Source organism: Accipiter gentilis, chromosome 7, assembly GCF_929443795.1.
Source record: "Accipiter gentilis chromosome 7, bAccGen1.1, whole genome shotgun sequence".
Lineage (NCBI taxonomy): Eukaryota > Metazoa > Chordata > Aves > Accipitriformes > Accipitridae > Astur > Astur gentilis.
The window spans coordinates 6,088,626-6,109,225 of NC_064886.1; the positions used below are offsets into that span (position 1 = coordinate 6,088,626).

A 20,600-nucleotide genomic window follows, 5' to 3' on the forward strand; every position below is an offset into this window, starting at 1 on the left:
AAGATACTCTTCTTCCATTGGTTTAAAGAGCTAAACACTTCTTTTCATCTGGACTGAAGCTCCTTCTCTGGGAAAGCTCAGTAGCACTGACTTGTTAAAAGGAGCAGATAATTTCAATGTGAAAACTCTGCTGCCTTCTCTCAGTTTCACAAGTATGCTGTACATTTGAACTTTTCACACTCAATTCCTCCAGTAACTGTGGAGTCCTGGTTTTGGTAAGAAAATTAGCAGATCCTGTGTTTTCAGTTTACACAGCTGCTAACTTGCAGGGACTGACAAAGATCTTATTTATACACTGTGTTTAATTTTTTTCTGCAGACGATTTAATTCAGCTCATATTTCAGCAGTTGGAGAGAACAACCAAGTTCATCCTGCATCCTGTACTGCAGGTGATTATTTTTAAAATACACATTTGTGCTGTTTGTGGAGCAATGGATTCTCTCTTGCTTAGTGAGGCTTCTGGGCACTACAGTAATAAAACAGCAAAATATGGAGTAGAGAGTTTGTTATTAAAGTCTAGTAACAGTCATCACTGAGCAGTTACTCTGCTGTAGGGCTGTCTGTCTCTTCTTTCCACGGTAGTTCAGGCGGTTGAACTCCTCCATGACCTGCAGCATGGTCTTTCCTTTGGTCTCTGGCATCACCAGGAAGACAAAGATAGCCATGGACAGACAGTATGTCAGGAAAATGATGAAAGAGAAGCTACCAAGACCTTCCTGTAGGAAAAGAAAGAGACAAAACAGGTTCATATAAATTGATCTAGATTTCTTTCTCTTATGATATGAAGTTTCTGGTTTTGTATTTACTAAAAAACTTGATCATGCACTCAGTAGATGTAAATCCTGCTTGCTGCCACCTGGGGAATGGCACCGAGTGGTAAGATGAATTCTCCTTCCGTTTTAAGGAGGAAAGTTGTATGCTCGGCAGAGATTGATTGTCACTGACAATTCAGAGAAGCGCTGAGCTTCAGTTACTCTTCCTTTCTGGTCCATCCTTCTCAGTCTGTGCTAGACTGTGGAAGGTACATAGTGTGTTAGCTCTGTCCCTCCTTGCACAGTCCAAAACTGCAAAGGCTTTAGTTTCCTGCTACTTACAAGTGCTGGGTGAGATCTCTGGGACTACCCATTTTCCACATTAACTCCAAAGGAGATGCACATACAGGACAAAGGGGGAAAAGAAGGGAGTCCCTCATAACATTCAGATGACATCTGACAGTGTTGGTGCCTCTGTCACCACTTCTGTGTTTGCCAGTGTCACACTCTAACTGTGTGTAGAGTTAGCAGCATTTTGTGGTACTGCTGGGCTTTCACTAGAAAGCTGGGTAAAAAGAAAGAGGCCATCAGAACTGCAATTAGTTTGGGCTCTGTCCTTTGCATGAAGTGTTGAAAAAGAGAAGTACGCTCTGGGCTCAAGAAGGGTCTAAACTCCTCTGAACCGAAACAAAACACCCTACTTTGCTTACCACAATGAAAGGGAACAAAAGTCCAAGGATGAATAGTTGGATCCAGTTTGTAGCACCATTAAAAACATAAGCAGCTGGTCTGTATGACTGAATAAATATTTCTGTGGGCAAGGGGCATAATACTCCAGCTGAAAAAAATGTTGGAGAAAAAAGGAAGTTTAGAAATTTTGCAAGCTGCTTCTGTAACTCACACTTCATATTGCCACAGAAGTTAATGGTTTTAACTGACCTGGAAGTGTTTGAGGTGCTGCTTGACTCTTCAGGAGGAAGGCATGTAGGAATGCAATATGAAATGAAGTTTTACCTCCTACCACAGTATGGAGGGCAATATCTACCCCTGCACTGAATCAGGAGTAGAGATTCACGCTAACTGTGGAACAGCTATGCCTGGGACCTCTCCTAAAGGCTGCAGTGAGGAAGGAATGAGTTTATGAAACCATTCCAGTAGAAAATACCAACCTGGCCCAATGCCAAAGCTCATGATGAAAATAAAGATGAGTGCAACAGAGCAGTATGGTATCCAGGAAAAGGAATCCTATGGTAGGAAATGAAAAGCAATTAAGATTTTATTTATCCAGCTCCATTAGAACATTGATCACTGCTAAGTGTGTCAATGCTGAATATACATCTGTTTCCTCTACTTCCAGAAACTTCACAAGAAGATAGTCTTGGCAGTGATCATGGTTGTATTAAAGCTATTGGCTTTAATCTGCATGTACATGGCTGGGAGCGGGTGTCTGCTAGTACGATGGTTAGCCCCAAAAGTACTTCTACTCCCACTCAAAAGTTATTTGGGTGGAGGGAAATAGTAATATCTGCCATACAATAAAACATGAAGACAGGACACAGCTCTAATGTGTGAGGTCTTACCTGTAGTGAAAGAGTGACTGTGAGGAGCCCTAAAGTCAAGGCCATAACAGTGTAGCTTTTCCACAGCAGTGTCTTCCTCCCTGCACGCTCAATTAGGAAACCCTGCAACCAGGAGGATACGCTGTCAGCTCCAAAGGACAGACCTTAAAGGCAGGCACCAGTGAGCTGCTGCAGTAGCTGCCTTCACTGGCCAGGTAGGGGATGTCTTCAGAGTCAGGGACTGGGATGTGGTACCTCCTCTGGGAGGGTGAGTAATGGCATCTGGGGTCCTGAGGCATAAAGGCATATAGGTCCTGAGCAGGACCAAGAGGTGCAGGGAGGCAGGGGAAGGTGGGGAGGTGCAGGGCCTGCAAGGAGCATTGCCCAGGCAGAGGAGGCCTGAGATGGCACTCCGCAGGCAAAGGATAGCAAGGGAGCAAAATGGAAATGTTTGCACTGTTAATTGCCATGAATCCTACAGCCGTTAGTCTTGCTGACAAGTGGACTCAAGGATGGTCACCTGCCCTTCTTACAGGGGAAATTGGAACTCCCAAGGCTGGCTCAGGCTGGGTCGTGATTTTGAGGGAAATACTCTCCTGTCCTACCATAAATTGAATATAAATGCCCATGTTTGCATGGTGTGTAGAGATGATTTTGTGTGATCAGTGCAAAGTACTATGGTTGATTTGTTGCGGAAGTTTGATTCCTGAAGCTCCTTTTACAGTAGTTCTGAGTATTGAAATGAACCATGCATTACAGCAGAATGAAATTCAGCTGAAGAGCCACTTACACACAGAACTGTGGTGAGGATCTCGGTGATCCCAACTCCCAGGGAGACATAGTGGGTTTGAGCAGGGGGGATTCCAGCCTTTATAAAGACACTGTATGCATAAAAGTAAACCTGGAAAGCATAGAAATATGTGAAGGCTGTACCCATGTGATCAAGTTTACACTAGCTTCTGTCTTTTTTGACAGAAAATAACTAATCAGGCCTTAACAAAAGTGAAAATCTTGATTTCAGTAACTAATCCTCAATGTTTTCATGTGGCTTATTTGTGCCAAACAGTTTTTACTAGCAGCTCTGTGTTGAACTCAGTAACAAATACAGCCTTTTTCTTCTTTTTTTGCTTGCTTTCAGCACTGCCTTTGTTTTATGTTACAGGTTATAATTCTGACATCTTCCACATGTATTAGCACCTCATGTACTTTGGATGAGAAGCATACAGGAATGTGGACAGTATATACTAAACAAATGGTTTAAATTATCTTTCTACATCATCTTTAAGCCTTTGCAGTGATTTTGATAGTCATCATTTTTTCCAGATGTAAGCACTCCTAAAGCATAAGAAACTCCACTGTTAATATGTTCAATTTCTACTGGTCCTTCATGGTATAGTTACTGCTGCACTAGTGAGGATAGAAAGGGGTCTTATGAATCTTGAAGTCTTTCTGAATTTGCAAAATTAATCATAGAATCATTTGGGTTGGAAAAGACCTTTAAGATCATAAGTCCAACCATTAACCTAGCACTGCCAAGTCCACCACTAAACCATGTCCCTAAGCACCACATCTACACATCTTTTAAATACCTCCAGGGATGGTGAATCAAGATAATCTGGATTTTGAAACTTTCATGCTTTTACCATAAGCTCATTTTATACAATAACTATTCCAATACTCAGTACTATCTACTGAAACATATATAGAGATAGTTACAGAGAAAAGATATATTAGAGAGTATATATCAGTAACTGGGATGTTGTAATTGTCTGCAATCTGAGAAAGTGCAAAGTTAAAGGATTTAAAAAGAAACCTAAAGAGGTAAGAGTATGGAAATGCACTGCCAGTGTACGTTACAAACCTGACTGAGTTTGTACTGAAATGGTTGAACAATTTTGGGTAGTGCATTCTGGAGTTCAGAGACCCAGAGGAGGTTATGCTGTTCTTTTCTTGTTCTGTATTTGGGATTTTTTTTTATCCCCTTCCATTCTCTTATCATAACAGGGTAATCCATAGAGATGCCTTCAGATGACACTTGCTAAAACACAGTTCTTGACTTATCCCAAGTCCCAAACTCCCACAGGAAAACATTATAAGGAACAGTAACAACAGATCCCCTCCTTACAGTCACTGTTGCAGTCAGCATTTTACTACTCTTTGCAGAGCTTACTTTTTGCCAAGAAACTGCAAGCAATCTAGAAAGCAGAGAAAACTAGCACACGTACCACATTGACGCCAATTAACTGCATGCATGAGGCGACAAGAAAGAGAGTGATGAGCTGCCAACGGACAGATTTGTCACGAAAAAGATCACAAACGCTCTTAGCCTTCTCCCCACGGATGGCTTCCTGCTCTGCCATCATGTCATCTATTTCGGCCATATGGTCGCCATCTCCCCAGAGCTGCTTCACAGCTGGAAGGAGACAAAGAGAGAAGATGACTCCTGGTCCAAGCTAACCAGTACAGACATGAATTCAGAGGATTATTTCCTGCCTTGCAGAGTGTCTTATTTGAGCTTCAGGCTCTGTGCTTTTGTGAACTTCCTAGAGATCTGGGTTCAGATTAGGCACAGATCCAGTTCATTGCTATCTATTTTTACCCATAATCACAACCTCACCTTTGGCCAATAGCTGCTTACAGTGTTTCAATATAAATCACACCTAAAGTCTTACCAAACCTTTCCCAAATACTGTCCTGCTAAAGGTGCAGTTCTAGTGCACACATCAAAACACAGACAAGGAAAAATGACTCCTACGTTAAAAATTAAGTCTATATCTAAAGAGTTCTCTCTTTTTATAGTTAAAAACCCACAAAGGCTGTTTCTCTGTTTATGTCAGTAGTTGCTGTTAGGGTTACCGAAGAACTGGAATGCTTACGGATATAGCATGACAGTAAAGAGCATCTCTTCCTTACATAGAGCCAGAAAGTACCATATCCACACCCTGACTGTTCAGGGCAGAATCTGTATTGATGGAAATACAAGCTCTGTGTGATCACGTCCCTCAGAAGATCCTGGCAGAAGGTAAGGGAAATACTAGTGCCAAGACAGCACTAATATCAAAACAGAAGAAGCTGTCTTTCATTTAAGCTGAAGGTGGTTTCAGTGCCAAAAGACGATTTCCTTACCTTTGATGCATCCCTCTTTGTCCTTTTTGTCAATGAGCAGGTAGCGGGGAGAGTCTGGGAAGAAGGGGAGGGTGAGAAGCTGAAAGAGGGCAGGAAGCGCATTGACTGCCATGAGAACAGGCCAGAGAGCATCTACTCCGAGAACTTCTCTGAAACAAAACCAGCAGAGTGAGAGGAGCTGAGCAACTGCTGGCCATGTGAGCACACGCTGACACAGGGTGGTCCCTCAGCCCTGCTGCGTGTGTCCTGGCTGCTTGCACCAAAAAGCCTCCAGCATTTCTCAGCCCAGAAGAATGAAAATCTCAATGGGAGGTGGAAGGGGAGAGCAGAGTGCTGTTGCCTGCAGCACACCAGTTACACAGTGTAGCCACCTGTTGCTCAGTGGCAGTGCAGCAAGGCTAACTGCATCCTCCTGCAGCAGCTGGGGGCCCACAGGGATGAACAGTGTCCCTGCACAAGCGCTGAAGAAAGAACCTGTGGTGGCTGATCCCTCTGATTCTGATCCAAAGTCTCAGGTTACAATTAAGATAGGATCTACGGGTTATCAGCCTGATATTGACTCCCCCAAATAGCAGCCACTGGGTTTTCTGCAGCTTTGAGAAGACTGTCACCAGAATGATGCGTGCCCTGGGAACGGGACGGACCATCTTTGGCACAGGACAGACCATCTTTGGCACAGGACAGGCAGAAGAAGCCTGTGCTAGGGGAAATGAATCCATCATACGTTTCTGGTTTTGCGCGTGTGTTTGATGAGTGGGTGTGCCAGTTTGTGTGTATTTTCAAGAAAGTTTGGATGGATCTGATATTCCCTGCTCCTTCTAAAAAAATAAAACATAAAGGTCAGTTCTTACAAAAGATAGATTTCTTTCAAACCCATTTAAATCTGTTAAAGGTTTTTATTATCTGTATTTTGATCTGTCTTTGCCAGGAAGCAACAGTGTTCTTCAGGGTTAAATATTTTGTATGATTTCTGTCTCCCATTCACTTAAGTCAGGAATCTGGGCTGAGCTAATTCAGTTTGGCTGCCTAGGGTACCCTGAAAACATGTCTAAAAATAGTTACTGATTTGCCTATCCTAAGCTTGCATTGATATATGTATATATTTTAATAACAATAAATTAAATAGCTCTCAGACCCCCTTACCTGAGACCCAGAGCAAATCCTACAAACTTTCCGACAGCAGTGGCAGTAGAAGCTGTCATGGCAATCAGGCCGCGGAGCTTCTGTGGGGCACATTCCCCAGCATACATGAGATGGATATTCAGAGCTAAGCCTGCAGTGACAAATGACTGTTAGGTCAATTCAGACTCCCATAGGTCTGGTGTTTTGGAGGGGACCATTACAGGCAAAGCATATAGGGTTAGGCTCTGAGACACTTTTTTAACCGTGCTGAGTATGTGTCTGCCTGACATGAAGCATGTTCCCACTACAGTGGCCTTGCATCTTTGCTAAGTATTTCATTAAGCAAGTATGTTCCCCTGGGAAATCTGTCCTTCAGCAGCCTGGCCTTCTCTTACAATGTTTCCTACAGCCACATATACAGGATTGCTGTTACTCCCTTTAATCTAGATTATATATTTCAGTGTCTACTCAGGATGCTATGTGCCTTATTTTGTGCTTGAAACCAACAAGTTCACAAATGCTATATATTCCATTTGCTTAGCAAATTTTTTTTTTGCTAGTTAGTATTATCTTTATCCAATTGCTCAGAGATTGAAAACACTGACAGAATGTAACCTTCTGAGGCATGTGGAAATTAGAATTGCCCAGCATGAAAACCATTCCCTTGTCTGTAATATGAAAGGCCGTATCAGCCACAACAAGCAGCAACAGAAACAACAGAGGTCAGCTTTCTATATAGTGAGCATGCTCCCCTGAAACATTGCATATATTGGCTTTTTCACAAGTTGGCAGTACTTTTTATATGGATCGGATGTAAAGATAAAAGAATGAGAAATGGAGATGTCACACATGATTAATTTAATTATGTTTCTGTTTTCTTATTTAGTTAAAAATGCATTCAGCAATCAGGCCCTTTGCAGAGTTTAGTAAAAATCTGTGATCGGTATACTCAGTTTGGCAAATCTTTGTGACCCTCAGTCACTGGTTCTCCCAACTATTTAATACCATAGGTAGGAATGCTAATTCACCTCCACACACTCCAGAAAATAATCTTCCAGCAATGATCATCTCAAAGGATCCACACAGCCGGCTAAGTCCCATCAGAGTTGCACTCAGCAGAGCAGGGATATTGGCGAACAGCATGGCTTTCTTCCTGGAATTCATTTAAATTCATGTAAGCATAAATATTGTCCATGTGTCATTCACAGCCTGACAGAAGCGGCATGAATTGTGCCATGGTTAGACTCTGTGCCAGCCTCTGAGATCAGCTGCAGTGAAGTAAATGGGAAATGGGAATGGGAAAACTTTGTCATAGACTGATAAGCTAGTTGAAGCTTTTGATGCCTCTAGTGGAGCCAATATCTACACTGAAGAACAAGCTTTGTGAGCAGTTGTCTGTGAAATTCACTTTAAAATGCATGCACTCCTCATGTGATTCCTCTGGACTGGATTTACTTTGGAATTTATAAGCAAGAGGCTATGATTTTCTTTGTGATCATTGGCAGATTTTGCCATTCTGTTTCTTCACTGAACTGATCCTTCATCTGAAGCAGGTCTGGGCTGCTCACAGTGCCACTTTACAAGCAGTGTTTCTCCCAGGACATAATCATTTATTTTTGCAGTTTGGGGTATAAACAGAAAGACTAATGTAATCACTGTTCCTACCTTCCAAATCTAACAGACAAATATCCAGCAGACAGGGACCCCAGAAGCCCACCGATACTGTAAATGGACACAACAAAGGACCACATCAAAGTAATCATGTCTTCGCTGGGAGAAGAGCTGTATCTCTTCAGCCAGGTCTCACGGATGAAACCTTTGATGTACTTTAAAAGAAAAACAGAAACCAATGGACTCAGTCAACATGTTTTTGCATAATTGCACCTATTTTTTACTTCTCTTACCTGCTTACTGCTCTTTTTGCTACATTTCTATCGACACCTTGGTTGAAATCTTAGCCCCAGTGAAATCAAAGGGAATTTTGCCACTAACATCCCCAGAGTTAATGTTTTAGCAACAAGGTGCAACAAATAAGTCTCTCAATATTAAATATCAATGTTGAGTGTCACTAAGAGTGGCAGGTTGGTCTTTTGATAAGTGCTAAACCCTGATTGTTTTGCTACCTGATCTTCCTTGCCATTCCTGCTTGTCTCTCTGTCTCTCTTGTCCACCTGCTGGTTCCTGTCTGATGCCTTGGGTGAAATCCAGGTTTGACTTCAACTGACTTCAGTGAGATCAGGATTTGTCGCTTGATGTGGCCCGTTGTGGGGTCTCTCTGACCTACTGTTCATAACCTCCATGGCACCCTCATTCTTGATGAGGGTTCCCAATGTGGTAATAGTATGAGTTCAATGTCCTTGGCACCATTCAGGATGACAAACTTGTCCCCTGATTTTCCTTTTCCAGCTGCAGGTATCAGTGCTGACCTCAGCTCTAGAGCTACAGTCCTTCCCTGTCCTATTTCACCTTACAGTCACTTAGACCTAGTGTATGTGGCCAAGCACATGGTACAAAGGACTCCCTGAGCACTGGAAAGAGGACAATGTCCTATAAACAATCCAACTTAGTAAGGGGGAAATGGCTGACTTTATAGATATCACTCATCCTCCCCTTTACCAGTTCTGTCACACCAGACATTTAACTTCTGCTAAATGCAACAAAAGAGCAATAGCAGCCACTCTTAGAACCAAGAAACCACAATAAGTCTAGTTTTGAGAGCAGAAATGAAAAAGTTATTGATTGCATATAGAGGCAGGAATACATGAGAACACTGAAATCCATGCTGGTAGCTCAATTTTTGAGCTGTCTGTGCTTACCTCAGCGGGAGAATTGATAATAGAGACCTGCAACCCATACTGGAAAGCTCCACCAATGCCCAGGACAAAAGCCAGGAGGAAGAGATTGTAGTTCATTTTCTGGCAGGAAATAAAAACAGCAAACAAAGCTGGTACAGCTATTCAGACATGCCCCCAGCGGTCCTGTTTTACCTCCAGGAACTCTAACAGCTTGAGCAATGCCATGCACCTGCCTCCTCTGAGGCCAAGGAGCCAGTGCAGAGTGCAACAGAAGACCACAGCTACTAAAGCAAAGGACAGTGAGAAATTTGAGAGGCAAAGCTTGTAGCTGTCTCCCAGAACCCAGTTACACACTTCAGTGCTTCTGTTTTCAGCTTTGGCCATCTTAATCTGCACTATCATAGGGTAACTATTTGCAGGAGCATGGTGCAATGTGCAAGCATTATGTGCATGATTCTATTTGTCCTTTCTTCTCCTTCTCCTTTCCCACTTGTTATGTCACCTAAATGAATATTTTGCTCAGTGACTTGGCTAAGACTGGATAAACATTTGGGGATTGAAGGGCATTCCTGGTTTCATTGTTTATTCATCCTTTCTTAGAACTATATTGGGGGTTACTTAAGAGTAACCCCCACAATATAGTACTGTGATACATGCATACCCCATCCCTCCCACTCCCACTGTTCTCTGTTACTGGGTGTCCTAGTGATATTCTGTCCAGAAATGATGGCATGATGCTGCACTTCTATCTCTAGAGCAGATAACATTCAAAAGCAATGCTGAACAATGACTGCCAAACATTTACGAGCTGATTTCTAATCAGGTGAATGCCATTGTTTGAATGGGCATCAAATTTATCCATGTTGCAATATCACTGGCTTCAAAGGCGTCAGCTCTAAATAAATTTGGTATTTGGCACGTTCATATATTAAATGACAACAATGTCCTGTTTGTCAAAGCACTAGGAAGAAATGAGATTCACAGTCTCTACTACTAGACATCCCTACCATCCTTTGTGCTACAAAAAATGTCACACATCAGCTGCAAAAAAAATCAGTAAGCTCTATTCTAAGTGCAAATTTTATATCGCACCTGCAGCAAATTTCTTAGTCTCATCCCCATTCTGTACTATAACACCACCGCTTGCTTCTTCTGTTGCATCTCTTGGGTGATTTTTCCAGTCTAATAGATTTTAAATTCAGGAAAATATTTTAACTTCATAGTCATCCTAAAATTGGTTTTTAAAAACATTTTTGTTTTATCTTTTCTGGGTATCCATTCCTATACCTCCTTGACTAGAAAGGATTGTTTTCCATCCTTTGGTGTTTACATCTTGCAGATACTTTTTTATTCATAACTCTTATTGTGGAGGACTTTTTCAGTCTTCCAGGCTTCCTCCATCTATCAAATCATATAGCTTTTTTTTGCTGCTGTGGTCTGAACTCCCTTGGTTTGTCTTTCCCTGTTATGTATCAGACATTAAATATAAACACGCTCTTAAATCCAGTTTTCTTTGCTTTTAAAAGATAATTCCTTGCAAGATATTTGGTATCTTTCAGATATGACCTCATATGATTATTTTAACCACATCTGATGCAGATTTTTTTTTTCTGTACTTGATTTATGCAACAGATCTTTTAGAATAGCAGAAAGGAAAAGTAAGCAAAAATTCTATTTGGGGAAAAAAAAGATAAACATATACCAACTTGCATGCAAAGGTAGTCATCGCCACTTGCAGACTAGGTCTTTCCTGATGCTTTCTTTGGTTACTTTGGAAAAAAGTCACTCTATATATAGAAAAAGAGTAGCCTGAGATAATATTTCAACATGTCATTTCATTCTTTCTCAGTGTTTACACTCCGTTTGGTTTGTCATGAAGTTCTTGCTATTTGGTTTGTCATTATTGTGTTGGTTACTGATGAAACTGCAGATAATTTCGGCAAGCTGTGCATTCATGCCAGGTCACTAGGGAAAAGAAGCTCCAGCAGCAGCTGACAAATAATATGAGCTGCAGGAGATGAGTAAAGGACAATAAAAAAGGCACTGATGGAAGCCAAAGTCCAGATACTGGCGCAAACTAGAGTGGACTGGTGTGGACTCCCCAGGTCATAGGTTGGGTAATCAGTTATCACATTTAAAGGAAAAGTTCCTGACTGCTACTTTGAGCCTCCATACAGCAAAGCCTTCTGAAGCCTGATTTGACCAAGCCTGACTAAGCCTATGCATTCAACTCTTGAATTATGGGATCAATTGACACTTGTAAGAGCAATGGTCATTGCCTGAAAGTTCAAGTGTGTGTCCCTGTAATACATGGTAGAAGGTAGGAAAGCTGAATGTCTGTCTTAAATCCTGACTGTAAAATAAATAAATTACATCTTTACTTTTATCCGTAATACTCAAAGGGCCTCTTTATCTAGCAGTCTCCGAGATGGTTCTGTTAAAATGCTTTTACAAGTTATTCAAACAGCTTAGGGGGAGATTCTTTCTCCTGGTGAGTGGCTGCACTTGGCAGTTCCCCAAGCTAGGATGCTGCATGTCTTTGGTGTCTGGAAGAATCCCAGCCCCAGCTGGGTTGGAAGTGAGAGGTGGCTTGTGCAGAGGAGCATTGTCTGAGGACAGCAGCAGTAACTATTTTTCTCTGGTGTTGATAGTTATTAATCAATCCAACAGTGCACGGTGATTTGATTTGTAAACAATAATATGAACTATGAATCTCTGAGGATCACTTTTCAAGACGTATTTTTGCTTAACACTTCACAGGGTAAGAAAATTGACCCAAACAAGTGTCATATATTTTTTCAGTTGAAGGTGTTTTAATTCAGTAACAATTAACCAACTTGTTAAATGCTGCAATTAAAATGTAACCGATTAGACCAATTAAAATGTAACCAGTGTTTGTCTTTGCTTAATCAGTCTAAAGACACCTGATTTCAGGCCATAGTCATAAAAAAAGCTGGAGGTTGGAATTAGTGTTTTCTGACACATGTACTCGCAGATTGGTTCCAAAACTCAGGAAGTCAAGTAAATGTGCATAATTTCTGAAGAGGTGCGTTTCATACTGTCAGGTGCAGACAGCCTCCATCCTTCCAGGGCTCTGGGGAAAGTCACAACAATACTGACTTGTGGGAGTAGCCACAAAAGTGGCCAAGGTGAGGACCTCTGGACATTGGAGGACTTCTCCCAGTCTTAACCAATTCTTCTCTGACGTGTACATCTCAGCAGTGTGTGCCAGGTCCCTCCCTCTGCCCAGGCAGTCTCTTCAGTCCATCCCCTGCTTCCTAGCCTGTATCTTTTCTACTGCCTTGTTGTCTTTGCTTCACTTCTGTCTCCTGTCCTTTCTCTGGTCCTCACTAAAGGAATGACAGAATATTTTGATACCATCATGATGGTACCAGCACTTTTTGCTTTGACTGTGTTTTTTATTCTTTCCATCTGCCCCTTGCTGCTCTCTCCAAACTATAGAAATGAAAAGTATCTCTGCAGTTCCCAGCTCCATGGAGTCCTGCTCTTGATTGTCTTGTCTCAAAATCCTATGTATTTCAAAATCTCAGTGTCGTCTAAGAGCAGAGATACCTGCTCTTGCCCATGTCTGTATATGAATGACTTCTAAAATAGCAGCAATCACAAATGAACAAAAGTTTAGTTTTATTTTTCCTATGTTATAAACCTTAGGTAGTGAAAGACAGTTCCTGCACAGATTCCTCTTCTAAGCAATAGATCTGCTGCTCCACTCATGCTCAGCATGACAGTAATACACTCTGGAAATGTTTACAGTCTTGTTATTCAAAAATGTTGTATTTTTAAAAAAATGCAGTTAAAAAATATACTGAAAGAAACTTTAACTACTTATTTTGAAAATGTATGTGTTCTTTGCTGCAACCATCAGCAGTGCTGTGATTTTCATACAAACAAAGCCAAAAGAAAAGAGATGGCTTGATTATGATTTTGAGAAGAAACTGGAAGAAATTTCACCAGTCAACCCAATGCCTGTGAAAGCCAATATTAAATGAGGAGTGTTGCCCTGTTCTGTACCAGGTTAGCTAAAAAGAGTCAGTACCACATCTGGGTCTTTTCCAATATGCTGTATGGAGACAACAAGAACACGCTGTGAAGAATGTTCTGCTGTGATCTAAATCGCCACATCCAAAATAAGCTGCTGCTATAAGAGCTCCTCACCACACCCTAACCTTAACAGAGCGCAGATGTAAAACCCAAAAAGATGCACCAGCAGTGTCCGTGAGAGCAGTACAAGTTGGACTAGAGAATTACTTGTGCTTTGCTACACAAGTTGTCTGGAAGACAACAAACAAGCCATGAAGAAAACCAGTCCAGAATAAATAGTCTGCAAAAAATGCCCAGAAGTCAGTTGTATAATAAACCACTTAGCAAGTACTAGAAGCTTTCTTCCTAATTCACATGTCACATGTTTTTATATCTGAAAATAATTAACTGCTCACTATTGCTCAACAAGTAGGGGTCTATTTGAAATCACTTAATAACAGAAACAAGGGGAGCAGCAAGACAAGGTACTGAGAATTCCATCTGGTGTCTGAAAACAGAACTTAATCATATTAATTTCTGTGTTAGGGAGCCCAGATTCAGGGGCAAGGAAAGAAAGGCTTCTGAGATGGAAGTTACTGTTTGTCTGGAGGAGAAATATAGAAGAAATTCAGAAGAAATTTGCTAAAGCATTGCATGGTGTTGCTTGATGATAGAATAAGGCATCATTCTGTCACTCTCTAATATGGATTCTAAAATATGTATGTGTTACTTAGCACTAAAAATTGAAAACAGATTACTAAACTTTCGTTGGGATATATCAGTTCACTTATATCTTTTCAAGGTGAACCTAAGAACCTAAGCGTAATATATTGTCCCTAACCCTACTTCTCTCTTAGTGTCCCTGCAAAAGAACACAACCACTGCAGAATTTCCCCCAGATACCATCCTCCTCTCTTCTGCTACATGGTGGGTTTGATCTCTTCAGGGCCTTTATAAAAAACTGCATGGGTCTGAGCTTTGAAGTTCCATTTCTTGAACTCCTCCAAGGTTTCCAGGAAGGACTTTCCCTTTGTCTCAGGAAGGAAAAACCCAATGTGCAGTGCAGATGCAGCCCACAAGGAATGGGACATAGCAGAAACGTGCTAGACTTTTCTGAGGAGGAGGAAAAAAACAAGACCGTGTTGGTGACATTCTGTACGACGAAAAATAGGCCTCTGATCTCTGTTCCTGTGTGGACTAACTTCACCCGGGGAGTATTTCTGTACACCCTGGTGAGGGCCTCACATGCCTAGATGCAACAGGTCCCCGGCACAGTTTGGGAGATTTGACAGAGCAGGAAGAGTAGTATCTCAAAATATCTTTTTCTGTCTTTCTCTCTATATGTAATTGTATAGAATGGGGACCCACAGTAGGAAATAAGACAGGATTGGATATTGTGGAGTTCTGCTCCCTTTCACTTCAGGAATCACCTTAGGGAATGATGCCAGGGTCTGGCCAAGGGAAATTACATCACAAATCTAGTCCCAGCTGTTCTCAGCTGAGGACAGAGGAGGAATATTGGTCATCCATGCCCCATATTAATTGTCTTCCTGCCTCACATCAGAAATCACAGTAGGGAACATGGAGGAAGTTTGGTTTAGAGGAGTTCTGACTACTTTCCTCATAAAGATACTTTTTGTGGCAGTGCTATCTTGCTGTGTGACTGCAGCTTGTGATATTCCAGGCCCTGTCTCTTTTCCTGGTCACTATAAGAGCCTCTTTCTTGTACAAAACACTAAAGAGCTGCAGGTGGTTGCTTTGCCTTGGGAACCCACCACAATGAATGGAAGGGCTGTTCCAACCAGAAATAGGTTGAACCAGAGCAGAGAGCCACAGAGCATGTAAGCAACTGGACAGGACATTTGATCAAAAACCTCTGTGGGGAGAATTCCTGTTACACCAGCTGGACACAGAAATGGAAAGAAAGTTAATAATACCGTTAACATTATATTAAAAACCAGAGAACATATACTAACAAGCAAAAGCAACATGAAGTATATGAGAACAGTAAATTATTCTCACTAGTCAACAATGCCAGAACAAGTGGTAATAGAGATTAACTGCAGTGGGAAAATTTTAGGTTAAATATTAAGGACTGGCTAATTATTCAAACTCTCTCATGTTAGAATAAACTGCCAGGAAAGGTTTTGTAATCCACATTATTCTCACCAGGACCCAACAGTGAGAATGGCTTATAATTAATTCAACCCTATGGCACCATAGGGACTAAGACAAGAAATTACTGCCAACTCATGTGGCATGCAACAGTGGCAGCTTGGTTCTTTTCTCACTTGCCTTCCTTCAAACTCATGTTACTGAACAGAACCTCACATCTACTCACACACGGCGCAAACATCTGCACACTCACACAGCCTGTGTGCTGCCCCCACGACCACAAAAACTAATGGATTCTGCCAAGAAAATGCATGTTAGTAGGCTAACAAATAGATGGGGAAATTGTGCTTTCAGGTATCTGCAAGTAAATAATCAGATGACGTAGCTGTCAATCTCTAGGGTTAAAGTGAAGCATTAGAAATGCTGGTCTACAGCCCTAATGGATTGGGCAGCAAATCAAAACCTTGTTGTCCATTTAAGACAAGAATTGCCTCCAAGTGCCATCACAAGATGGCTGTAAGGAGGAATGAGACAGAGAATGGCACAGACTGTCCCTGCACAACACTGACTTCCAGCAGCATGGAAGCCCCCCGTGAAACAGCTGAAAACTGCTGGCAGAAATTGCCTCATTCTTTTGAGTGTGCTGTGGCTAAAGAGGGTCTTAGAGTTTCCATAAGCTGCTTGCACACACCTCCAAGCCCCTGCAGGACCCAAAAGTTTCAGTGAAAACACTGAGGAAACTGACCTGGTCCAATTCCAAAGCTCAGAATAAGGGTGAAAATGCAGGCCACGCTGACATTAAGGCATCCACCTAATCTGAATCTACAGCCACAGAGACCAACAGAAAAACAGTGAGGGCACTTACACTTATTTCCCACCACTAAACACCCCAGTCATACAAAAGGCAAAGCTCAACTCCATTTCACTTAAATAATTAAGTTTATTACCTGCTGGCTCAGAGCAACCATGAAGACAATGGCCCATCCTGCCATGAAGATACATCTGCCCAGGAGCAGTGGCCTCCAACCAGCAAAATCTAGAATCACATTTTGCACAAAGTAACTCAGGGAAATAAACCAAGATATTTACCTTGTGTTTATATTTCCTGCCTGCTCCCTCTTCCCATTTCAATACTCCATGCCTAGTTCGCTCTACAACTACTTTAAGGATGTTGTCCACTTCTTAGCATAAAAAGGAAAAGTCAAAGGAAAGAGTCTGCTGGCAGGAGTCAGGTAAGAAGGGTGTTCAGGGGAGATAAGAATGTCCCAGCTGCAGCCTAAACTCTGCCACTATCTTGTCACTAGCAAGAGAGTTACATTTTTTAGAGATCTCAGACAGTGACGATGATGCAGTGTCTGACAAAATACTTCTGCATTAACCTGTCTGGACATGAGTGCTGAGAGACTGCCTGGCTGCTGTACATAAAGAGCTTCCTTGGCATGAAAAGCAATGTAAATCCAAAATTTGTAATTAACAGCCTCCTCACCGACTCAACAGAGTCGGCATGTCAGCAGAGTGCATTAAGAGTCTCACACAAGTGATAGACATGATCAGATCACAGCTCCCCATGATGATTACAACATATGGGATTTTGTTCTGAGGAATTCCAGCCTCCTGGAACATGTAAGATGCATAAAAATACATCTGGGGAGAGAAAAGAGAAGAAAGCAGTGAGGGAAAATGTCTGAAAATACATCCCATTGTTTTTCCTGAAGGATCACGCAGAGAATGAATAATGCACTGTCATACTGACTATTTTGACAGTGTCCCTCTGAATCTTGCCATAATGCACAGGTGTACTTTGGGAACTATGCACCTGAGGTCTGAAGATCTCCACAGGCAGAGCAGACCACTATTCATTCTTCCCCTGCAGCAGAAATGTTACACCCAAGAGCTTGCACCGATGTCTCACGATACAGCAGTGCTACTGATTGCTGTGGCTGCCAGGCTGCTTACTGAATCATTCCCACAGAGCCGCATGGTGCTGCTCAGCACAACGATACTCATCAGCTGCCACCTCAAAGCTGGATTTTGGAAGAGCTCCCAAGGGTCCTTCGCTCTCAGATCCTTAACAGCAGCCTGTTGAGCCAGCATCTCTTCCACTCAGGTCACTGTTGCCTCTGAGCTTCTGCAGTGCTGCAAGGACAAGGGAACCCCTAATTCCCTGAACTTTACCTTCAGTTTGCCTGCTCTGCAGGGTGATGGGTTGAGCAGCAAGTGATGGCTGCAGAAAGCTGTAGGACAGAGTCTGTGATCATGGTGTTACCTTCACAGAGATGGCCAGTTGTGGTGCGGCCAGTTGTGGTGCAGCCTCTTGAAGGATTTGGGGGAAAGGAGTGCAAATGCCTGACCATTGTTTGATAAGACAGTATTTCCAACCAGTGCCATTTTAGCAGCCATGCTTCTGACTCAGATCTCAAGTGACTTCCCTGGGACATGCAGGCAATTAAGATGTTCTTGGTACACAGCACATATTCCCTGGAAATTAATTCCAGCCACTCTGTATATGGGGATTTGTATGCTACAAATCTAAGCAAATCCCTTCATATGAATTGGCTTCAGATTTGGTCATGAGCTCTTCAACCAGCATTTATTTCACTTCATAGTTACAAAACATATTCGCCATTGTGAACACAAGTCCCACCTTTTGACCCTACCATTGTAGCAAAAACGTCTTTTGTAGGAAGATGCCTTTCAATTACCTCAATAGATCAAAAATATTTAAGATTATAGGATGTTCTTCAGTTTGGAAAGAGGAAGTGATTATATTTGGAACTTGATATGATACTTCTTACATGCAAAAGTTGTGGCACCATTCTCAAAATGTCGGGGCCCAAGACTGTGCACAAAAGCAGGATGCAAAAAAGCATACATTCATCTGCGTTCAGAATTACTGTGGATGTTCATACAAATACATACCCAACCACCACCTGGGCGCTATTTAAGGGTGCAGCAGCTAATGCAATTACAAACATTGATGACACCACATATTTTGTACAGACCAAGTATGGTCCTCTGGTTTAGAAAAATATTATCCATGGGACTAGTGACACAGCCATGGTATTGGGCTTAAAGCTTTTATGTTCATCTAAGGAGGCTAGCAGAGTCACCAAACAGAATATTTGTCTCAGACATTTCAATCTGTTTGGACTGAACGTGCTGGACTATATGTTAAGAATAGGCAATCAACCTTCTCACTGTTTATGTGCCCAGTCAGTAGATCTCACATGCTCAGTGAGAGGCTAACAGTCACCCTAAACTCACCAGAGAAGCAGGATTCTTTATCTCCATGGTCAATCAAGAGGTATCTGGGACTTTCAGAGAACCAAGGCAGAGCCATGAGCTGGATCAGGGCAGGCACCACATTTCTAGCTAAAAGGAATGGTCAGCTCTCCTCCCCTCCTAGTAGCTCCCTAGAGGAAAAAAAACGCAAAACCAGTACATTTGCACAGTACATTTTACAACCTGGCAAGAGCCCAGCATCCTCTGCTGCATGTGGACACTCAAAAAGAAAGAAAAAAACAGGGGTAGTAAAGAAAAAAAAAAAAAGAAAAGAAAAAAAAAGGACAAGAGTAAGTATAAACTGGTCTTCTTGCTCTACATTACTTGAGTCCAACAACCTGTCACATCACCAACCCCAGAGCTGTAAACAATGCAGAGGTCAAGGCCACAGCTCCTCTGAGCTTCTTTGGGGCACTTCCTGCCAGATACATGGGCTGAATGTTCATGCTTACTCTTGGGCAAGGCAGACAAGTGCTGACCTCAGCTTGCAGACAGAGGAGACGAGGACAAATGCAGTCAGCCACCTCTCGAGGTTGCCAGCTGGACCCTTCTGTTGTAGGCCATGTGATGACTGATCTACTGTTCCGTCATGATTTCCTATTTAAAAGGATGGCAGAAAACTGAGCACAGAAATGATGGTGATTATGTAGTGGTTACTGTGGTATGGAGTTGAGCTGAAATCCTTGTAACACTTCAGCTGGGTCAGAATATGATGAGAAGGTAATGTGGGGGAAAGAATTGTTCCCCATTGGGTTTTGAGACATTAAATACTGCCGTATTAGGTAGTTTCTCCCTGCCAGAATGTTAATGGCAGACTGATCTGTGATAGAAAAAATGTTTTCATTATTTTTAACTATGGCGGGTATTGTGCTGTAGGGCTCATAATTCCTCTTGGACTAATGGAAGCTGCAAAGCTTAAAATAAAATCCAGCACTCTCTTGCCTTCCCAATATGATGGCCATGGGACCAGCAACAACAGCCGCAGTGCGTCCTCCCAGAGGGCACACAGAGACAGTGAAAGACCACAGCAGCAGTATCACGTTGCTCTCAAGGGGAATGCCTGTGCACTCCAGCCAGGTTTCATTCATGAACGTCTGGATGTACTGAGGGAAGGACGGTGCTGCATAGCCATGACATAGAGATGAAGGACACTGAGAAATGTAAAGGCTTCCTTATCAATATATCTGTTTATTCTGTGTACATGCCTCCAAACATTTGGTTGAAAATGGCCTCCAGTTCTTAGATGTGTTTTTAACAGAGGGTTAGAGTGTATAACTGTAGCTGTTGAAAAGTTGTACTTGGTTAGTATCTGTATGTACCTACCCTGGATAATTTAAAAATGTATTTCATGGGTCCGACTTTGAATTTAAGGGCAAAAGTCAATTTCAAAGGATGCAGGTTGGAAAATTTTAGAATTAGATTTGCTAAAGCAGTTGAAACAAGGCTTCTGAATAAATTCTTGTGACACTAGGTCCTGCTCAAGGGTGGCTCTTGACAACAAAGTCCTGTACCTCAGATGTGAATTATACAGAGGGGACAACACATCCTTCCCTTCTCACCCTCAGTATTAGCAGACTACATATTTTCAGTGGCAGGCTACTGTTTATAGCCAGACTGACAATACTGTAAGGAAGTGTCTGTCTCAGGAGGAGGCTCTCAGACTAGCAGTACTTACTGAAGTTGGAGCATTGATGATGGAGATGTTGTAACCATATTGGAAAGTGCCTCTAATCCCAGCGGCACATATTGTCAGGATCAGGATCTTGCTCTGAAGCTGAAGAACATGGATAGAAAATGAATGGCTTCCT

At 42.1% G+C, this 20,600-nt stretch overlaps 1 protein-coding gene across 1 annotated transcript; it reads right to left on the reverse strand.

The window, feature by feature from the left end:
• Positions 1–493: 493 nt before the first annotated feature.
• LOC126041193 (solute carrier family 2, facilitated glucose transporter member 11-like) lies at positions 494–18,801 on the reverse strand. Its single transcript, XM_049806561.1, has 13 exons — positions 18,775–18,801; positions 9,376–9,474; positions 8,225–8,385; positions 7,588–7,712; positions 6,581–6,710; positions 5,438–5,586; positions 4,537–4,724; positions 3,102–3,212; positions 2,333–2,434; positions 1,922–1,997; positions 1,692–1,769; positions 1,463–1,590; positions 494–716 (listed from the first exon to the last, which is right to left on the reverse strand). The coding sequence occupies exons 1-13, from the start codon at positions 18,799–18,801 to the stop codon at positions 510–512; spliced, it is 1,581 nt and encodes a 526-aa protein (XP_049662518.1). The 3' UTR covers positions 494–509.
• Positions 18,802–20,600: the final 1,799 nt, after the last annotated feature.